General features: G+C 46.9%; 1 protein-coding gene across 1 annotated transcript; it reads right to left on the bottom strand.

Moving 5' to 3' along the window:
- Positions 1-13,449: 13,449 nt before the first annotated feature.
- Positions 13,450-14,484, bottom strand: LOC119289828 (ethylene-responsive transcription factor ERF109-like). Its single transcript, XM_037569040.1, has one exon. The coding sequence runs from the start codon at positions 14,380-14,382 to the stop codon at positions 13,612-13,614; it is 771 nt and encodes a 256-aa protein (XP_037424937.1). The 5' UTR covers positions 14,383-14,484; the 3' UTR covers positions 13,450-13,611.
- Positions 14,485-15,980: the final 1,496 nt, after the last annotated feature.

Below are 15,980 nucleotides of genomic sequence, written 5' to 3'. Positions count from 1 at the left end.
AAATAAATCTCGTTGAAAACTTTAGGACGACCTGACCCTTTTGTAGAAACGACCAACATTTTGACATTTCTGCTACACTATGCAACACCGGGGAGCCACCATCGGCAACCACTGTACGGGGAGAAACGCCAGATACTATGGTGTTGCCAAAAGATGAAACACCATGAACTTCAGTGTTTCTTAGTGACCAACAACGCCGAGTACTTTGGGTTCTCTAAAGAAGGATCTGATCGTGCTAAAATTTCTAGTGAGGCTCATTTTGTGCTTAAGTTGCCTCAAAGGGTCAAATAATGATTTTGGCCTAATTTTGCAATGTGGTCCTATTGTCATGAAACTGTATGACCTCTCTTACATAAGCACAACCTGATAATAAATATGATTGTTGAAGGATTACTGGAGCTGCTTATTTTTTCGATGGATCGGCGTTGGCGACAATCTGTAATAAAGAACAAAGCATCAAAATGCTTTGAATAAGGCCACCTCCTTCACCTCCTCATTTATGGGCACTTGAGGAGATGATTCCTAAGGCTCTGGATCATGTTTGGCGCGGGCATCGCCAAGATATGATATAATGCATTTGATGCCCTCTGCACAGGTCAGACACTGGAAGAGTTTTAGAAGGTCTACAATAAGAAGCAAAACATCAACAGGCAAATGACGATGGAGAAGCATGAAAAGAGGGCAGTTGAATAAGAGATCCAACTTCTACGCATGAAACAAGAGATGGCGGTTGTACATAAGAAACACTAGATAAAAGCAATGACGCTTAGAGAAGACGCGAAACTGCCAAATACCAAAGGAAACGAGGAGGAAAGAAAAGATTGGTTAAGCAAGGTATACTCTGTATTCTGTCGCACATAGTAATGTGCGGCTCAGCTACATAGTTACATTGTCAAAGAGATGGGCAAACTTTGATCTAGCTGACTCTGTTATCATTGCCAAATCTTCTTAATTTTGGCAACACGACAAAACATACTATACAACTGGCACGAGGATGATTTGTGAGGGAAATGTTATTGTCATGAAGTTCCCTGGGTGGGCATGGCGAAACGAACGTTTTATGGCAATTTATGTCGTCACGAGGAAGACAAATTTCCTCAGGAAGCACGACAGATCCTGGGAAAAACTGAACTAGGCGGATTTGCCATCCTCACTAACGAAAATTTCCATCCGTGAACAGCACACAATTGCCATGAAAATCATTCTATTTGCCATACCCTCCCAGCGAATGTTGGTTACGAAAATCCTTTTGCGAAGGTACAATGAAAGACAATTTTTCACATAACAACAAAAGGCGCCTTTTTGAACACATGATTGCTCCATACCAAAGATTAGTCGGGTAGACATGAACGCGGTAATCATACTTCTTCATATCCTCCGAATAGGTCTCTAGGGCTGGCATCAGCTAACCTACTCGAGAAGTGGTGGTGGACCTGATGCTTGTGGGGGGCACTTATCCATTCCGCATGTCCAAATCAACTAGATGCACTACCGGAATAACCCTATATGCCTACGGCCTTATCTATGCCGACGGCTTTTTGTCGGGGCCGTCGGCATAACTCGAGCTACGCAGACGGCCTGGGAAAAGCCGTCGGCATACCTTCATCTATGCCTACGGCAGCCGTAGGCATAGTTAGGCTGTCGGCATATATCGATCTATGCCTGCGGTGGCCGTAGGCATAGTTAGGCCGTCGACATAGATGTGGCCCTGGTGGCCCAGGGGCAAACGGCGGGCTAACGCCGTCAAATCTATGTCGACGGCCCTGACGGCGGCCGTCGGCATAGATATTATCTATATTTTTTTACTAGTAGCTGCCACGTGGCAGAGCTATGCCGACGGCAAAGCCGTAGGCATAGTTTTCCATCTATGCCTACGACCTTGCTGTAGGCATAGCCCCGCCACGTGGCGCCTCCTGGCAGCCCCTGGCCGAGAACTATGCATACGGCATGGCCGTAGGCATAGATATTATTTGTTTTTATTTTAAATTATTTTTATTTTTAAGTTAAATTTTGTTTAATTTAAATCTAACTTATCTAAACTTAACCATACACAAATTATACATCGATTTAGGGTAGAATTTTCCATAGATTATGAATATCCAGTTTGTTTTTGTTTTTGAGTATGTTAGAAATGTGGCCTCCTGTACTTTTGCATGTAGGTCCTTCTGCTTTATTAAAATCATAAGTAATTGATACTTGGATTGATTTTGACAAAATTTATATGGTTTTTTATCAAAATCTTGAAAGGATTATGTGTTATACTATGTTTCAAATTTGAACAAACTTAAATCATGTTTGCTTCATCAGATTGTTTCAAGGACTGTGGTGGCGGGTGCAAAGGCAACTGGCTCAGGAGTGTGACCCTTCATGGACGCCGATGCCGCTGTCACTTGGAGGGAGGAAACGGCCATGTCGGGTTGACACGAAGGGAATCTTATGGTGGGTTTGTCCCAGACCTTGTTCTCAAGTGTTCCTATGGGCCGACCTATCACAACCAGGTGAAAACGTCCATTGGTCAAAGCTCGTCCGGTGAAAGTCAAAGGCGTAGATTTCCGGGTCAACTTGTCCAGGGTTCAGCTGACCGGGGACCGGTTCGGCTGACCGAGTCCTCATACATGCCGAAAGATGTGGTGCCATGTCTAAAGAGGCAATACGCGGCTCCGATGTGAGGTTCGCCCTCATGAACGGCGATGCAATCGATGTAATCCTTCTGCGGTTTTGGCGTTGCATGAATATTCCTGAACACTTGGAGCGTAATTAATTCATGAGATTTTTACACAGTGCAGACACATATGGTATAATATGTGTGGCAATTTCTTATATTTTTGTAAGATGCAGGAGTATGTGAAAAAATCCCCCACCATGGATTGTTCTTTGCATGTCTACGAGTGTGGTCGGGGGCCTTTGGGGGCTAGCTATGCCATCAAATCTTGCGCCAGGTCCTCTTACATGTCTGGAAGTGTGCTGTCAGGTGCAAACAAACGACATGCGGCTCCGGAGTGTGACCCCCTTCACGAAAGGCGCTGCCGTCAGCACTTGCAGGGGGGGAATGGCCGCATCGGGTCGACACAAGGGGGGTCCGCTGGTGTGTTGGGCCCAGACCTTGTTTGAAATGTTCCTATGGGCTGACCTATCACAACCAGGTGGAAAAGTACGTTGGTCAAAGGCCGTCCGGTGAAAGTCAAAGGCCTAGATCTTCGGGTCAACCGGGCTAGGATTAGGTCGGTCGGGGGCCTTGGGGGTATCAATGGTACCCAAACTTGCATTGTGTCTTAATATATGTATACAAGTGCGATGGAGGGTTGAAATAGCCAATGGAGGAACGGGTAACACATTTCATTAACAAACCAGACACGTTCTCTCTCGATAGCTAGATACTAACTCGGAGATGCTGCAGTTTACAAGCGGCCTCCGGTCAGGCTTCTGCGAAACGCGCTCAAACTTTTACCACACCCTACAAGGGGCATATGAAGACACTGTGCCGGGTCCCGAGGATTTCCGGCATCGTATGATTTTCCATAGATTTTTATGGCTTGATCTGGCATGCCACCAAGGTACATTCGCCCTTGGGTACCATTGATACTCCTTCTGTGGTTTTGGCGTTGCATGAATATTCCTGAACACTTGGAGCGTAATCAATTCATGAGATTTTTACACAGTGCAGACACATATGATATAATATGTGTGGCAATTTCTTATATTTTTGTAAGATGCAGGAGTATGTGAAAAAATCCCCCACCATGGATTGTTCTTCGCATGTCTACGAGTGTGGTCGGGGGCCTTTGGGGGCTAGCTATGCCATCAAATCTTGCGCCAGGTCCTCTTACATGTCTGGAAGTGTGCTGCCAGGTGCAAACAAATGACATGCGGCTCCAGAGTGTGACCCCCTTCACAAAAGGCGCTGCCGCCGGCACTTGCAGGGGGGAATGGCCGCATCGGGTCGACATGAGGGGGTCCGCTGGTGTGTTGGGCCCAGACCTTGTTTTGAAATGTTCCTATGGGCTGACCTATCACAACCAGGTGGGAAAGTACATTAGTCAAAGGTCGTCCGGTGAAAGTCAAAGGCCTAGATCTTCGGGTCAACCGGGCTAGGATTAGGTCGGTCGGGGGCCTTGGGGGTATCAATGGTACCCAAACTTGCATTGTGTCTTAATATATGTATACAAGTGCGATGGAGGGTTGAAATAGCCAATGGAGGAACGGGTAGCACATTTCATTCACAAACCAGACACGTTCTCTCTCGATAGCTAGATACTAACTCGGAGATGCTGCAGTTTACAAGCGGCCTCCGGTCAGGCTTCTGCGAAACGCGCTCAAACTTTTACCACACCCTACAAGGGGCATATGAAGACACTGTGCCGGGTCCCGAGGATTTCCGGCATCGTATGATTTTCCACAGATTTTTATGGCTTGATCTGGGATGCCACCAGGGTACATTCGCCCCCCCCCCCCGGTTGTGGGGCTCCTCCTTCTTTGGTTGCACTAGGCCTATGCATGCTGCAAGACATCATATATGATTTTACAAACCACTTTTGGACATCATTTCAGGTGGCCGTCGTGCAGATCTGCAATTCCCCGCATTGAAACCCTACGGATGTAGTAAATGTCTCAAATAATCCACGCAGGCCCGAAAAATGCCATGTCCTGGCACGTGTCATGAAATGGCCCCCTTTGAGAGCATGAGAATTTTTTAGGTCAACGGAGCAACAGGCAGCGCAGTTCCTTCACAAACCGAAACATTCCCTCTCTATAGCAAGATACTAACTCGAAGATGGTGCAATTTACAAGTGGTCGCCGGTCAGACTTCTGCGCAACGCGCTCAAATTTTTACCACACCTTACAAGGGCCATATGACGACATCGTGCCAGGTCCCGAGGATTTCCGGCATCGTATGATTTTTCGTGTATTTTTACGGCTAGATCTGACATCTCGTCGAGGTACATTCGCCCCTCCCCGTGGTGGGGTTGCTCCTCCTTTGGTTGCACTAGGCCGATGCATACTGCAAAGACATCATATATGATTTTACAAACCACTTATGGACATCATTTCAGGTGGCCGTTGTGCAGATATGTGATTTCCCACATTGAAACCCTACGGATGCAGTAAATGTCTCAAATATTCCAGGCGTGCCCGAAAAATGCCATGTCCTGGCACGTGTCATGAAATGGCCCCCTTTGAGAGCATGAAAATTTTCAAGGTCAACGGAGCAACGGGCAGCGCAGTTCCTTCACAAAATGAAACATTATCTCTCTATAGCAAGATACTAACTCAAAGACGGTGCAGTTTACAAGTGGCCGCCGGTCAGACTTCTGCAAAACGCGCTCAAATTTTTACCACACCTTACAAGGTCCATATGACGACACCGTGCCAGGTCCCGAGGATTTTCGGCATCGTATGATTTTCCGTGGATTTTTATGGCTAGATCTGACATGCCGCCGAGGTACATTCCCCCCCCCCCAGTGGTATGGCTCCTCCTCCTTTGGTTGCATTAGGCCTACGCATACTGCAAAGACATCATATATGATTTACAAACCACTTATTGACATCATTTTAGGTGGCCGCCATGCAGATCTGCAATTTTCCACATTAAAGCCCTACAGATGCAGTAAATGTCTCAAATATTCCAGGCGGTCCCAGAAAATGCCATGTCCGGGAACGTGTCATGAAATGCCCCCCTTTAAGAGCACGAGAAGTTTCAAGGTCAATGGAGCAACGGGCAACACACTTCCTTCATAAACCGGACACGTTCCCTCTCGATAGCCAGATACTAACTCGAAGATGGTGCAATTTACAAGTGGCTGGATCTGGCATGCCGCTGTGATCCTCCTCTCCCCTCATAGATCGCCGGCAGCCGGGTCCGCCGGACCTCGTCCTGCCGCGTCCATCCATGCGTCAGGATCCGCTCCTTCCGTCCACCCACAACCCTACCTCGTGGCTATGGTTTCGGTGGCCTCCACCTCTAGCGCTGCTTCGATGGCGGCGAGGCCAGAGGACGCTAGACCCTTCACCGGCGTGGACGCGGTTAGCACTTGCCCTCCTTCAGCGGTCCAAGAGAGTAAAAAAAATTAGAAGAAAAACAAAAGGGAGAACACAATTGCATGAGCTTGATTCCTATTGGTGGAAACATTTGTGCCACGGATCGATGACCTGACGCATATCCATCCATCTAGCTCTCCACCCCACATCCATCCAGCCATCCATCCATCCATCTAGAGAAAAGGAGAAAAAAAGAGCCCACGAGATAGAGCCCACCCAACTCCACTGAATGCCTCCTCCCTCTCTGTCTCGCGACCTCGCTCCTCTTCCCCACGAACCCCTCTCCCTCGCCGCTGCCACCACCCACGCCGGCCTATTCCGGTGAGCTCCGGCGACGGGAAGCACTCCCCCCGAGCTCCCCAAGCTCCACGCCTCCTTCCCCTCCGTCCAGAATCGGCGCTCCCGCCCTCCATCGTCACCCGTGCTAGCTAGGGTTTCGGCCGCCACCTCACCTCCGGCGACGACGAGGCCAGCGGGCGGCGGGTCAGGCACCGGCGAGCTCCCGAGCCCCTCTCTCTCGATCCCCAGCCCCTCTCTCTCTCGATCCCGAGCCCCTATCTCTCGATCCCCTTCTCTCTTTCGTCGCATCACATCGCCGCCTCGGTCGCCGGCCGATTCCAGCCTACTCCGGCGAGCTCTGTCGCTGAGCTAGCTACCCAGGGCTCCCCGTTGAGCCGCTCTACCTCCTCCACTCATTCGATTCGCTTCTCCCTGCCGCCCGTGGTCGCCCCCATCAGTTCTCCCTCTCTAGGGTTTCGGTGGTGGGGAGAGGTTTATCGTCGGCGTGCTCTTGCTCGTGGATCTAGTCGCCTACGCCACCTCTTGTGCCTCCTTGTGCACCAGCGCCTCCTGGGTTTTGCCTGTGGTGCTACTGCCCCAGATCCGTCAGCCTTGACTACCTTATCGCCTACCACCGTGCGACGGCGGTGATTTGGCCACACCGCAACCATGGTGGTGGCGTTGCTTATGGTAAGCTCCTCAATCCCTCTGCTCCCCTACTCGTACTACTCTCTTCGGGCATGTCATTGTCGATTTGATGCTGCTCCGCGAGTCCTGTTAGTGCTTGGTGAAGGTTGGCTCGCCTATTATTAGCTCAATTGATTACTGTGCTATCTTTATAGATTTGGCAATGTGGACTTTGTTCTACTTATGTTCCTGCTGCTTTACATGTTCATATTCTAGTTCTAGTTCATGTCTATGGACTGATTATAAGAAATTCTATGCTACTGTTGGTCTATCACTGCAGTTATCTTGGTCTTATAGATGTTATTGTTCCTGTCATATAGCACATGCTAGTTTCTTTATTAGTTGGCTGCTGGTTCTATTTATTCATATGTACAAGTGCTACTGTTTCTTTGTTATCTTATAAAGGATATAGTCTTTCATTTTTATATAGCTGTAACGTTCTTGTTGATCAACATATACTGATTCATCTCTTTACTGCAATTACTCTGTGTAGTTCATGATTTGCTCCTGTAGTAGTATAAAATTACAGTTTCTCTTTCAAGATGGTATGTGTGTTTGATATATACTAGTCTTTATCTAAATACCATGTATTGGTATTTCTTGTATGGTTTAGTACATCATCTACTGGTGGTTTACTTCTATATTGTACAGGATATAGTCCTCATGGTTGCATGTAGTGTTAACTCTTTCTTTGCTTTAGCTATTTCAGATGTTTCAGATGATTTAGATGCATGCTTATACTCCTATCTATACCAGGTCCATGTGTTGTGCTTGTGTACCTATATACAAAATAGTACCCATGGGTAAGTGGGTGTATGTTTTCTGCACTTCTGCTTACGACAGATGTTTAGTAAATGTGCTATCAATGGCCTATTTATTCTTGCAGGTTATGGACTGTATCTTTCCTTGCCAATTCCTTCTCTCTTAAATCTGATTTGAAAAGATGCTACACTGGTGTCTTCACTTTCTTTCTCTCTCACACACTCTCACTGATAAGAACAGGTGCTCCTTAATCTTGCCATGACAATGATGGTGTCCTGAGGCTCTCACCGTTACTTAACAGCAGATGCTGCACTACTTGATCCAATGATGCAATAGTCCTAGCACTACTAGGTTGCCTGAGGACAATCCCTACTTCAAACCCTACCTCTGGGTTAGTTGGTTAGTAGTGGGTTAGTTGGATTTCATCTGAAAACTAACCCAAGCTTAATCGAGGGATCCCCTAATCATGGAGTTAGTGCTAATTTGAGTTGATCTTTGGGTCTAGCTTTGATCTATACTTTGCTAGCTTTACTTCTCTATTGGGTTATTCCTTACTGCCAATTGAACCTATTCTTTTTGGCCTTGCTGGTTACTATTTCATTGCCTCCATTTATGCAGTGTTGGCTCTCTTCTAATGTTTCTTTTATCAACTTAATCTGATTGGGGTTTGACTAATGTTTCCAAACTCCTAAGTGCTAGCTCCTACAGCAAAGGCATTTCCCTAAGGGGAATGCTACATTTTAACCTTAATCAAGTTTTTCCTATTTGTTGTTTCTTGTTTTGCAGGTTGATGAACTAGAAGAAAGAAGCAGAAGATGAAGTAGATAGTTTAGTATAGGTTTAGTTTAGGACTTTTCCTTTCTTCTTTTATTTCCTTTTCCTCTAAGTGTAATTCCTGAATGCTTGTAGTTGACATTCATATTAATAAAGTCTATTGTTTATTATTCAGGCCAAATAATTGCAATGCTTCAGTTATTATGAATATAGTTTCTTTTATTCAGTTTTTGCAATATCACTTGGTAGCTCCTGGCCGAGGACTATGCCTATGGCATCTATGCCTACGGCTTTGCCGTAGGCATAGTACTCAGCCAGGAGCAACCATGAGCTGCCACGTGGCAAATCCGTAGGCATAGTTTTGCCATGTGGCAGCTCCTGGTTGGTTTTACTTAGTGACGGCGCCGTCAGCTGCCGTCTTGTTCTTTTTTTGCCGACGGTGAAACTATGCCGACGGCTGTACGGAAGCCGTCGGCATAGACAGCTATGCCGACGGCTTTAGTATGCCGACGGCCTGACAGAATACGCTGACGTATTCTATGCCGACGGGGTATGCCGACGGCAGCCGTAGGCATAGGCCTATGCCGACGGCATTGTGGCATATGCCGACGGCCTTGGGCCGTAGGCATAGCCCCTGATTTCGGTAGTGATGTTATCTACATTTACATTCAAAGAGAGTAGAGATGGTCCATGTAACTAAGAAAAGACCTCGTGCCCGTCGACATGAGATAGAATCTTTACAAGGTTCTTATCTAAGCTAATTCCACATTTGCTTCAACATGCCTTGTCCCGCCAATAGATATGGATGAGTAATTCTACACATACTGATGGTTTACGGCCTTATTAGGAATGAATGGCTGGGATTAAATTTAGGGGACGGGCCCACCAATGAAATTTGAACCCGGGGGGGGGGGATTATTAGGCCTCGTTTGGTTCCGCGGGATCCCGGGGGGATCCCCGTTATTTCCCTGGGTGGGAGAACCATGGGCTGAGCTGGCCCGGGGGAGTGGATGGCGCCATTTGGTGACACGCGGAGGGGAAAGACCCCTGGCCTTTCCGCGGCCCATCCCGGGGATAGATCGCCCGGTGTCGATAGGCCAGGGAGAAAACCCTCGACTCAGCTCGCTCTCTCGAGACCGACAAGCGTCGTCGACCAAGATCCTCCTCCGCATCCGAGCTTTTCCGCCGGCGACCGAAGTGACGTCCCTCGACCTCCTCCGCCCGGTGCTCAGCATCCACGCTCCGCTCCTCCAGTGTCAGCGGCGGCGATGGGCCACGGCCGTCACCCTCCTCCTTCCTCGGATCACCCTCCGCCTCGAAGCTGCTGACCCATCTAGCAATGGCGACGGCGGCGGCGGCGGCAGCGGCAGACACCTACTTCAACCAAGGTTACCCCCTCCTCTTCCACCTCATATTTTGTTCTCCAATCCATGCACTCAGGGTGCATGAACTGATGCTTGAACTTGTTGGGTTCCAGATCCAAGAACATGAGCACCGGCCATCTTAAAGCCCACCATCAGCAATCTCGAGTGAGCACAAACCGCCTCCTTTTAATTGGTAGTAGATCTGTATACTACTGCTTCAAAATCAAGCTTTACCTCTTTTTATAGCTGCTATTTATTTAGTTTAAGCCGTTGTTTCTGATGGATTACTGAAAAATCCTCCTGCTTTGTTTGTGCTCTGAGGCTTGGTCCTACTGTGAGTATTCTAGCATTTGGATATGGGCCGTAATTTAACTTGGACTACAACTGATTGATGTAGATTGGTGCATTGAAGGGGATCAATTTGTAGTAATGGGTATCATCAATGTTTCCTCGTAGCAATTGATTTCAGCAATTAAATCTGAAGTATGGGCATCAGTATCTACAGATGGCGGGTTCTTGGCCTGAGTCAACTTTGTACAAAAAAACAGGATGCGTGTGCAGCAGCTCCATCCAAGACACATATGTGCCATCCAGGGGAAATACCTTCATACCTTGTTCGGTTTAAATCCCTGTGAATTGATATTTGCTAGTACACTAGAAATTCCTCATCCAATTCTTATGCTATTGTAATGTTACTTTATGTTAAGACTAGATGTGAATAATCTGCTAAGTGATTCTTATTTTGGTATATGCAGATGGACGGTGTTTGGTTTGTTCTTTCAACTCTTGATTCCTTAGCTACTACTGGATCTTGCATCTGTGTTTAGCTAGTAGAGTATAAAATCCAAATTCTTATGACCCAAAGTATGAATGATTGTTTTAATGTTGCTCTGCGTTAATACCAGAGGAGGACAATTTGTTACTGAATCTGTTGCAATGATTGTCTAAGCTCAAAATGGTAATCATTACTGTCTCTTGCTTTAGTATATACATATGGAATTTGTTGCACTGAAATTATAGTTTAAGCTCAAAATATACATGATGTACATAATTTATTTTTTGTTGGCAAATATGGAATGACTGTCCAGATTAAAAATAACATTGCTTGATAATGATTTGTGGTTTGTCTGAATCTGATAAGTGACACTATGTCATTCTTCGTGTTGCGAGATAGTCTTATCTTTGCAAAGAAACGAACTGCTTAAAGACTATGTAATCCTGTTTGGTGGAGTGAAGGGTTTTTCCCTAACTAAAATTAGCACAAGTGAGCCTTCATGATTTAATCTTCCAAGGCTCGTTTTCTAGCCCATGTGTTTTTAAGGCTGTTGCAGCCAATGTTATTGCTGCACGTATTACACATACTTTTTTCTTTGTCTTTATTTTTATACAATATATACCTTTTACTTCTGCAATGAAGAAAAACTACCTTGCCTATAGTCTGAAAATGTCTGCCCAATAATGCTTTATTTGTTAACTTACATCAATCTATTCATAGTTCTTATCTAAAAAGGATAAGCGAGCTGGTAGGTGGATCAGTGATAGGATAAACCAATTGCATTTTTCTATGCTCGATTAACCTTCTACAGTTGTATGTGTGCCTTTCTTTCCATCCAGTAGAGAAGGGCTCAGATAGGATAAACCATGGTCATGTACTGTTCTCAAATGCAACATAGAATCACCGTATTGGTCGAGTACTAGTCAGAATGGTGAGCCTTTTCACTAGTCTTGCCATCTCTTGTTGATCTATTTATGCTTGAAAACAGTGCAATGAAACTGTGTTCTAGTATTGAATGATTTACTAAACTGTTGTATTCTGAAACAGTTGCTGACTTCCAAAAAAATACTTATAATTTAGTTGGCGTGGAGCTGCGGTTCTCAGCTGACGTGGAGTAGAGGAAGACGAGATATCCTCAACATTCCCTTACAACTTGCATCTTCAGAAGTGTGGTTGTCCTGGACATGGTTTTTGATAATTTAGCACTTTTGGTACTGGGGTAAAGGTCCAGGACAAGCACGCAACTATCGTGTTTCTAGTACCTGAAATCTATTTGTTCATATTGGCGTTGGCCTCATTGTTCTAAAACTCAGAACCTGTTGAATAATGATGTTCTTATTTGTAATGATAACATGAGAGGAGGAAGATTTCTGTATTAACTTCCTAAGAAATGCACCTCTAGATGATTTTCTCAAAAGTGTGTCGAGATGATATTCTCAATATATTATTATTTATCAATTTGCAAGTTCATTGATTTCCTCTGATTATTTTCAAATTCTGGAATTATTCGTAATGTCCTGGACATTCTATGCATTTTGCAGAATTATTTTGTGGTTTTTGTTTAGACTTTTTTGGGAATTACATGTGGAATTGGCCTGTTTTCTAATGTTTATTAATAAACAAATTATCTACTATGTGATTCAGACGCTAGAACGATTCATGCCTCCTTTGGTTTGTAGGATTTTTGTAGGAATTCTATAGGATAGGATTTGCAAAGGAAAAATTTCTTTGAAGCACTTTGGTTTGTAGGAATGGATTCCTATTCCTATGTAGGATAGGAATCAATCCTTCACGTTTTGGAGGAAAAAAAACATTAGCCTAGACTCAATGAAAAAAATCCTATCCTATGTATCAAATGACATCTCTTTCTCTATAGAAATTGACATACATGTCATCTCACTTCCTATGATTTTCCTATTCCTATAAAATTCCTATCCTATGAACCAAAGAAGGCCTCAGTTTTTCCCCATCCACCTGTTACCAAATGGCAAAGGAAATATCCCCCGTGGTGGTAGGAGGAATCCCACCTACCAGGGAAATCCCCCCGTTGGGGTTTTGCTGCCCTGGGAATGCTCACGCTGCAACCAAACAAGGTCTTAAAGGAGCACACCCCATCCGTCCGTACCTTCCGTTAGGCGACACCTGTAAATCTAAGATTATTGTCCATCGAATCTATCTCAGGTGCCATCAAGGTTTTTCATTGAAACTGATGCGTCGGCCGCATTATGTCCACCCGGCCATTTATGTTCGAAATTACGGTGCAGTCACCATTGGATCTATCTTGCATAATTGTTAGAGGTGCCGCACTATGTTGGCGTTGTTTAAGCTCATAGCCTCCAAGATATTCGGCAACGGATTGTCATATGGTCATTTAAACCATGCAGCATTGAGCTTATGTTAACATTGCTTTTTTTTTCTTCTCGAATCCGCACGAGTGTACATATCATATATTAAACGAGAAAGGGGAAAGAGCTCATGCTAACATTGCTTGCCAATGAACATTTATGCCATGTGGGTTCGCCTAGTCGGTGAGAGTGGAGAGTGGCTCCGATTGTGATCGTCTTCAATGGCGAGCCTAGGATCTCAACACTAGGGTGCCATGATTTAAAATTTATGAAAATTTACACTATAAATAGTTAATTTGGTCTAAACACCATTAGAGTTCCAACAAAAAAATTGAGCAAAGGGGGTTTCCCCTGGTTAACCGTCATTGTAGTTCCAACAAATAAGCCCAAAATAGGATTTGTCTACATACAACATGACAGGGGAGTATGGTTGAACACAACTTTTCCATTGATCGGGTGCCTATTTATGCATGCAGAATTACAACCGAAGCTAGGACGTGTGCTAACCAAGCAGTGAGCAGGATTAGGAGTGGCGTACAAGCGCACTGACACCAGTCTATCTGGTACTGTCCTCGCTAATAGTCTAACACTAGTAGCAGAGGGGCACCCCTGATCCCGATCGTCTCTGTCCCGGTGCGTGAAATTTATCCAAAGTGTTGTCGACCGGGAGCAGTAAGCAGAGGTCGCTCTCGTCCAGCTTCATCAAGTCCACCAGGCCGTCCCAGAGCAGGTCCCCTGTTTCCTCCTCCTCCGCGCTGCGGGGCGAAGGCGACGGAGAGCACGCGTCTGACTTGGCCGCGGCATTGCCGCTGTCGTCGCGGAGATGCTGCTCGGGGAAGGAGAAGTTGAGCTTGGCGCGCGGGCCGCGGAACTCGACGGCGGCGCGGTCGTAGGCCCTGGCGGCGTCCTCGGCGGTGTCGAAGGTCCCGAGCCACACCCGCACGGCGCGGCGCGGGTCGCGGATCTCCGCCGCCCACTTGCCCCACGGCCGCTGCCTGACGCCGCGGTACTGGCTCTTCTTGTTCCTCCGCCTCCTCTGCGGCCCGCCAGCGGTCGCCGCTCTCGGCGCGTCCGATGCCGCGACCGCGCGCCCGGCCTCGGCGCCGAAGAACTCGCAGCCGAGGCACCCGTCCACCCCGCACGCCGTGCACGCCTCCTTGCCCGCCGGGAAGAAGAGGTCCGGCGCCGGCGTGGCGTACCCGGAGACGACGTGCAGCAGCGCGGCGACCATGACGCTCTGCTCCTGCTCCGGCGAGAAAGCCCTGCCGGCGAACGGCTGCGGTGGCTCGGCGGCCGCGGAGCTCGGGCCCTCCTCGAAGTGGCCGTCGAAGCGGATCATGTACTGCCGGCTCGCCTCCATTGACGCCGAGACGCTGAAGGTCTGTGTGTTCTTGCTGCCGATGAGTGCCTGATTGTGCCTTGAGCTGAGTGATGGCTGGAGGCTGGAGCTAAGCTTGAAGGTGATGGTTGTTTGAAGTGGGAGTCCGGGGGGAGAGGTATATATATGCTCCGGTCGACGTCGCAGGGGACGCGGCGCAGGCGCATGCAAAACAGAGGGCACCGACCATTTCTTTGGATGGGGGAAAGCTCATCAACGCGTGCGAAACGTGCGCGTTGGGGGGCCTTGGGTTTGTTTGTTGGTTTTGTTTATTTGTTTATTCCGGTATTGCCCTCCAGACGAGGGACAGCCGAGCCGAGCCGACAGCCTCAGCGTGTGGACGCGATGGGATCGCCAGCAGTGACGCTAGTGGAAGGAGGAGAGAGTGGGATCGGGATGTGATGGACCCATGGCCCATCAGGGCCTGGAATCGTTACGGATAAGGTCGGTCCGTCAGTCCGTCCGTCGAAAGGGTCAAATGGATGATTGTCATGTGGTTTTGCTCGCCTCACGTGGCGTCGAAGTCGGCTGATGCCTCATGCACCCTATTAGTAGTACTACCTCCGTCACGGTTTAGAAGGCGCGTTTGGAAATTCTCTGGGACCTAGGTGATTATCTATTGGTTATGAGAGGGGCTAAAAAATAGCATTCACACTATGCATGCATGCATATAGAAATAGTATATGGAATACTAATTAGCTACTAGAAATAAATGCAATGCGCCCTAAACCTTGTCTATTGTGGAAACGCATGCAAATTTAACTGTGCCTTCTAAACCGTGACGGAGGGAATAGCTGGATTGCTTGTTGTGTTTTCCTTTCTTTATCAGAAAAAGACAAACGGCCATTTTTTTGTGTGTTTTTTAAAAAAACGGCCATTTTTTTCTTCAGGCTCAATACTTGTATTATTCAATCAAAGTATCATTACAATCTTCAGCAACTATCTTTAAAACCTCAGGAGGACCTGACCCTAACCAAGTCAGTCCTATTATTAACGCGATCAAAAGCAGCTAACCTGTCGCTCGCTTTATTTTGTGAGCGTGCGACATGAGTAATACAAGTTTGATGAAGACTCAATAACAATCTAATCTCATTCACTAGCGAAGAGTACGCCGATCGATCAGTGCCCCCACATGTGATCATGGACACTGCAACTGAAGAATCCATCTCAATTTCTATCGGCAGTTCTGTGCGTTGAATCAACGAGGACAACCCCTCCATACAGGCACAAAGCTCCGCCTCCAGCACATCCCTGCAGGAATACAAAGCTCTGCAAGCTGAGAAAAGATAATCTTCCCTGAAGAATCTCTCAAAATCATACCCGCACCAGCATCATCACACGAGACAAATGCACCGTCGGTATTCAGTTTAGTCCAACCCTGGCTCGGTTTAGCCCAGCTACGCGACTTGGGCACATGTACAACCGGCTTTACCCCCGGGTCCATGGTGATATACGCTTTACCTTTCACCGGATCAGCGCCATTATCATGTTTGATGGCCATCAGTGACTCCAAGTAGCTCCGCAGGAATCTGACAGACACGTCCATTGGCGGGGCAGGTTTGTGATGCACCAGTTCATTG

Source organism: Triticum dicoccoides, chromosome 1A (genome assembly GCF_002162155.2).
Source record: "Triticum dicoccoides isolate Atlit2015 ecotype Zavitan chromosome 1A, WEW_v2.0, whole genome shotgun sequence".
Classification (NCBI taxonomy): Eukaryota; Viridiplantae; Streptophyta; class Magnoliopsida; order Poales; family Poaceae; genus Triticum; species Triticum dicoccoides.
Note: the sequence above shows the minus strand (reverse complement) of the source record. Positions and strands in the feature narration are given on the sequence as shown.

Excerpts from the sequence above, each read along its gene's own strand:
- LOC119289828 (XM_037569040.1), bottom strand. The coding sequence starts at position 14,382 with ATGGAGGCGAGCCGGCAGTACATGATCCGCTTCGACGGCCACTTCGAG.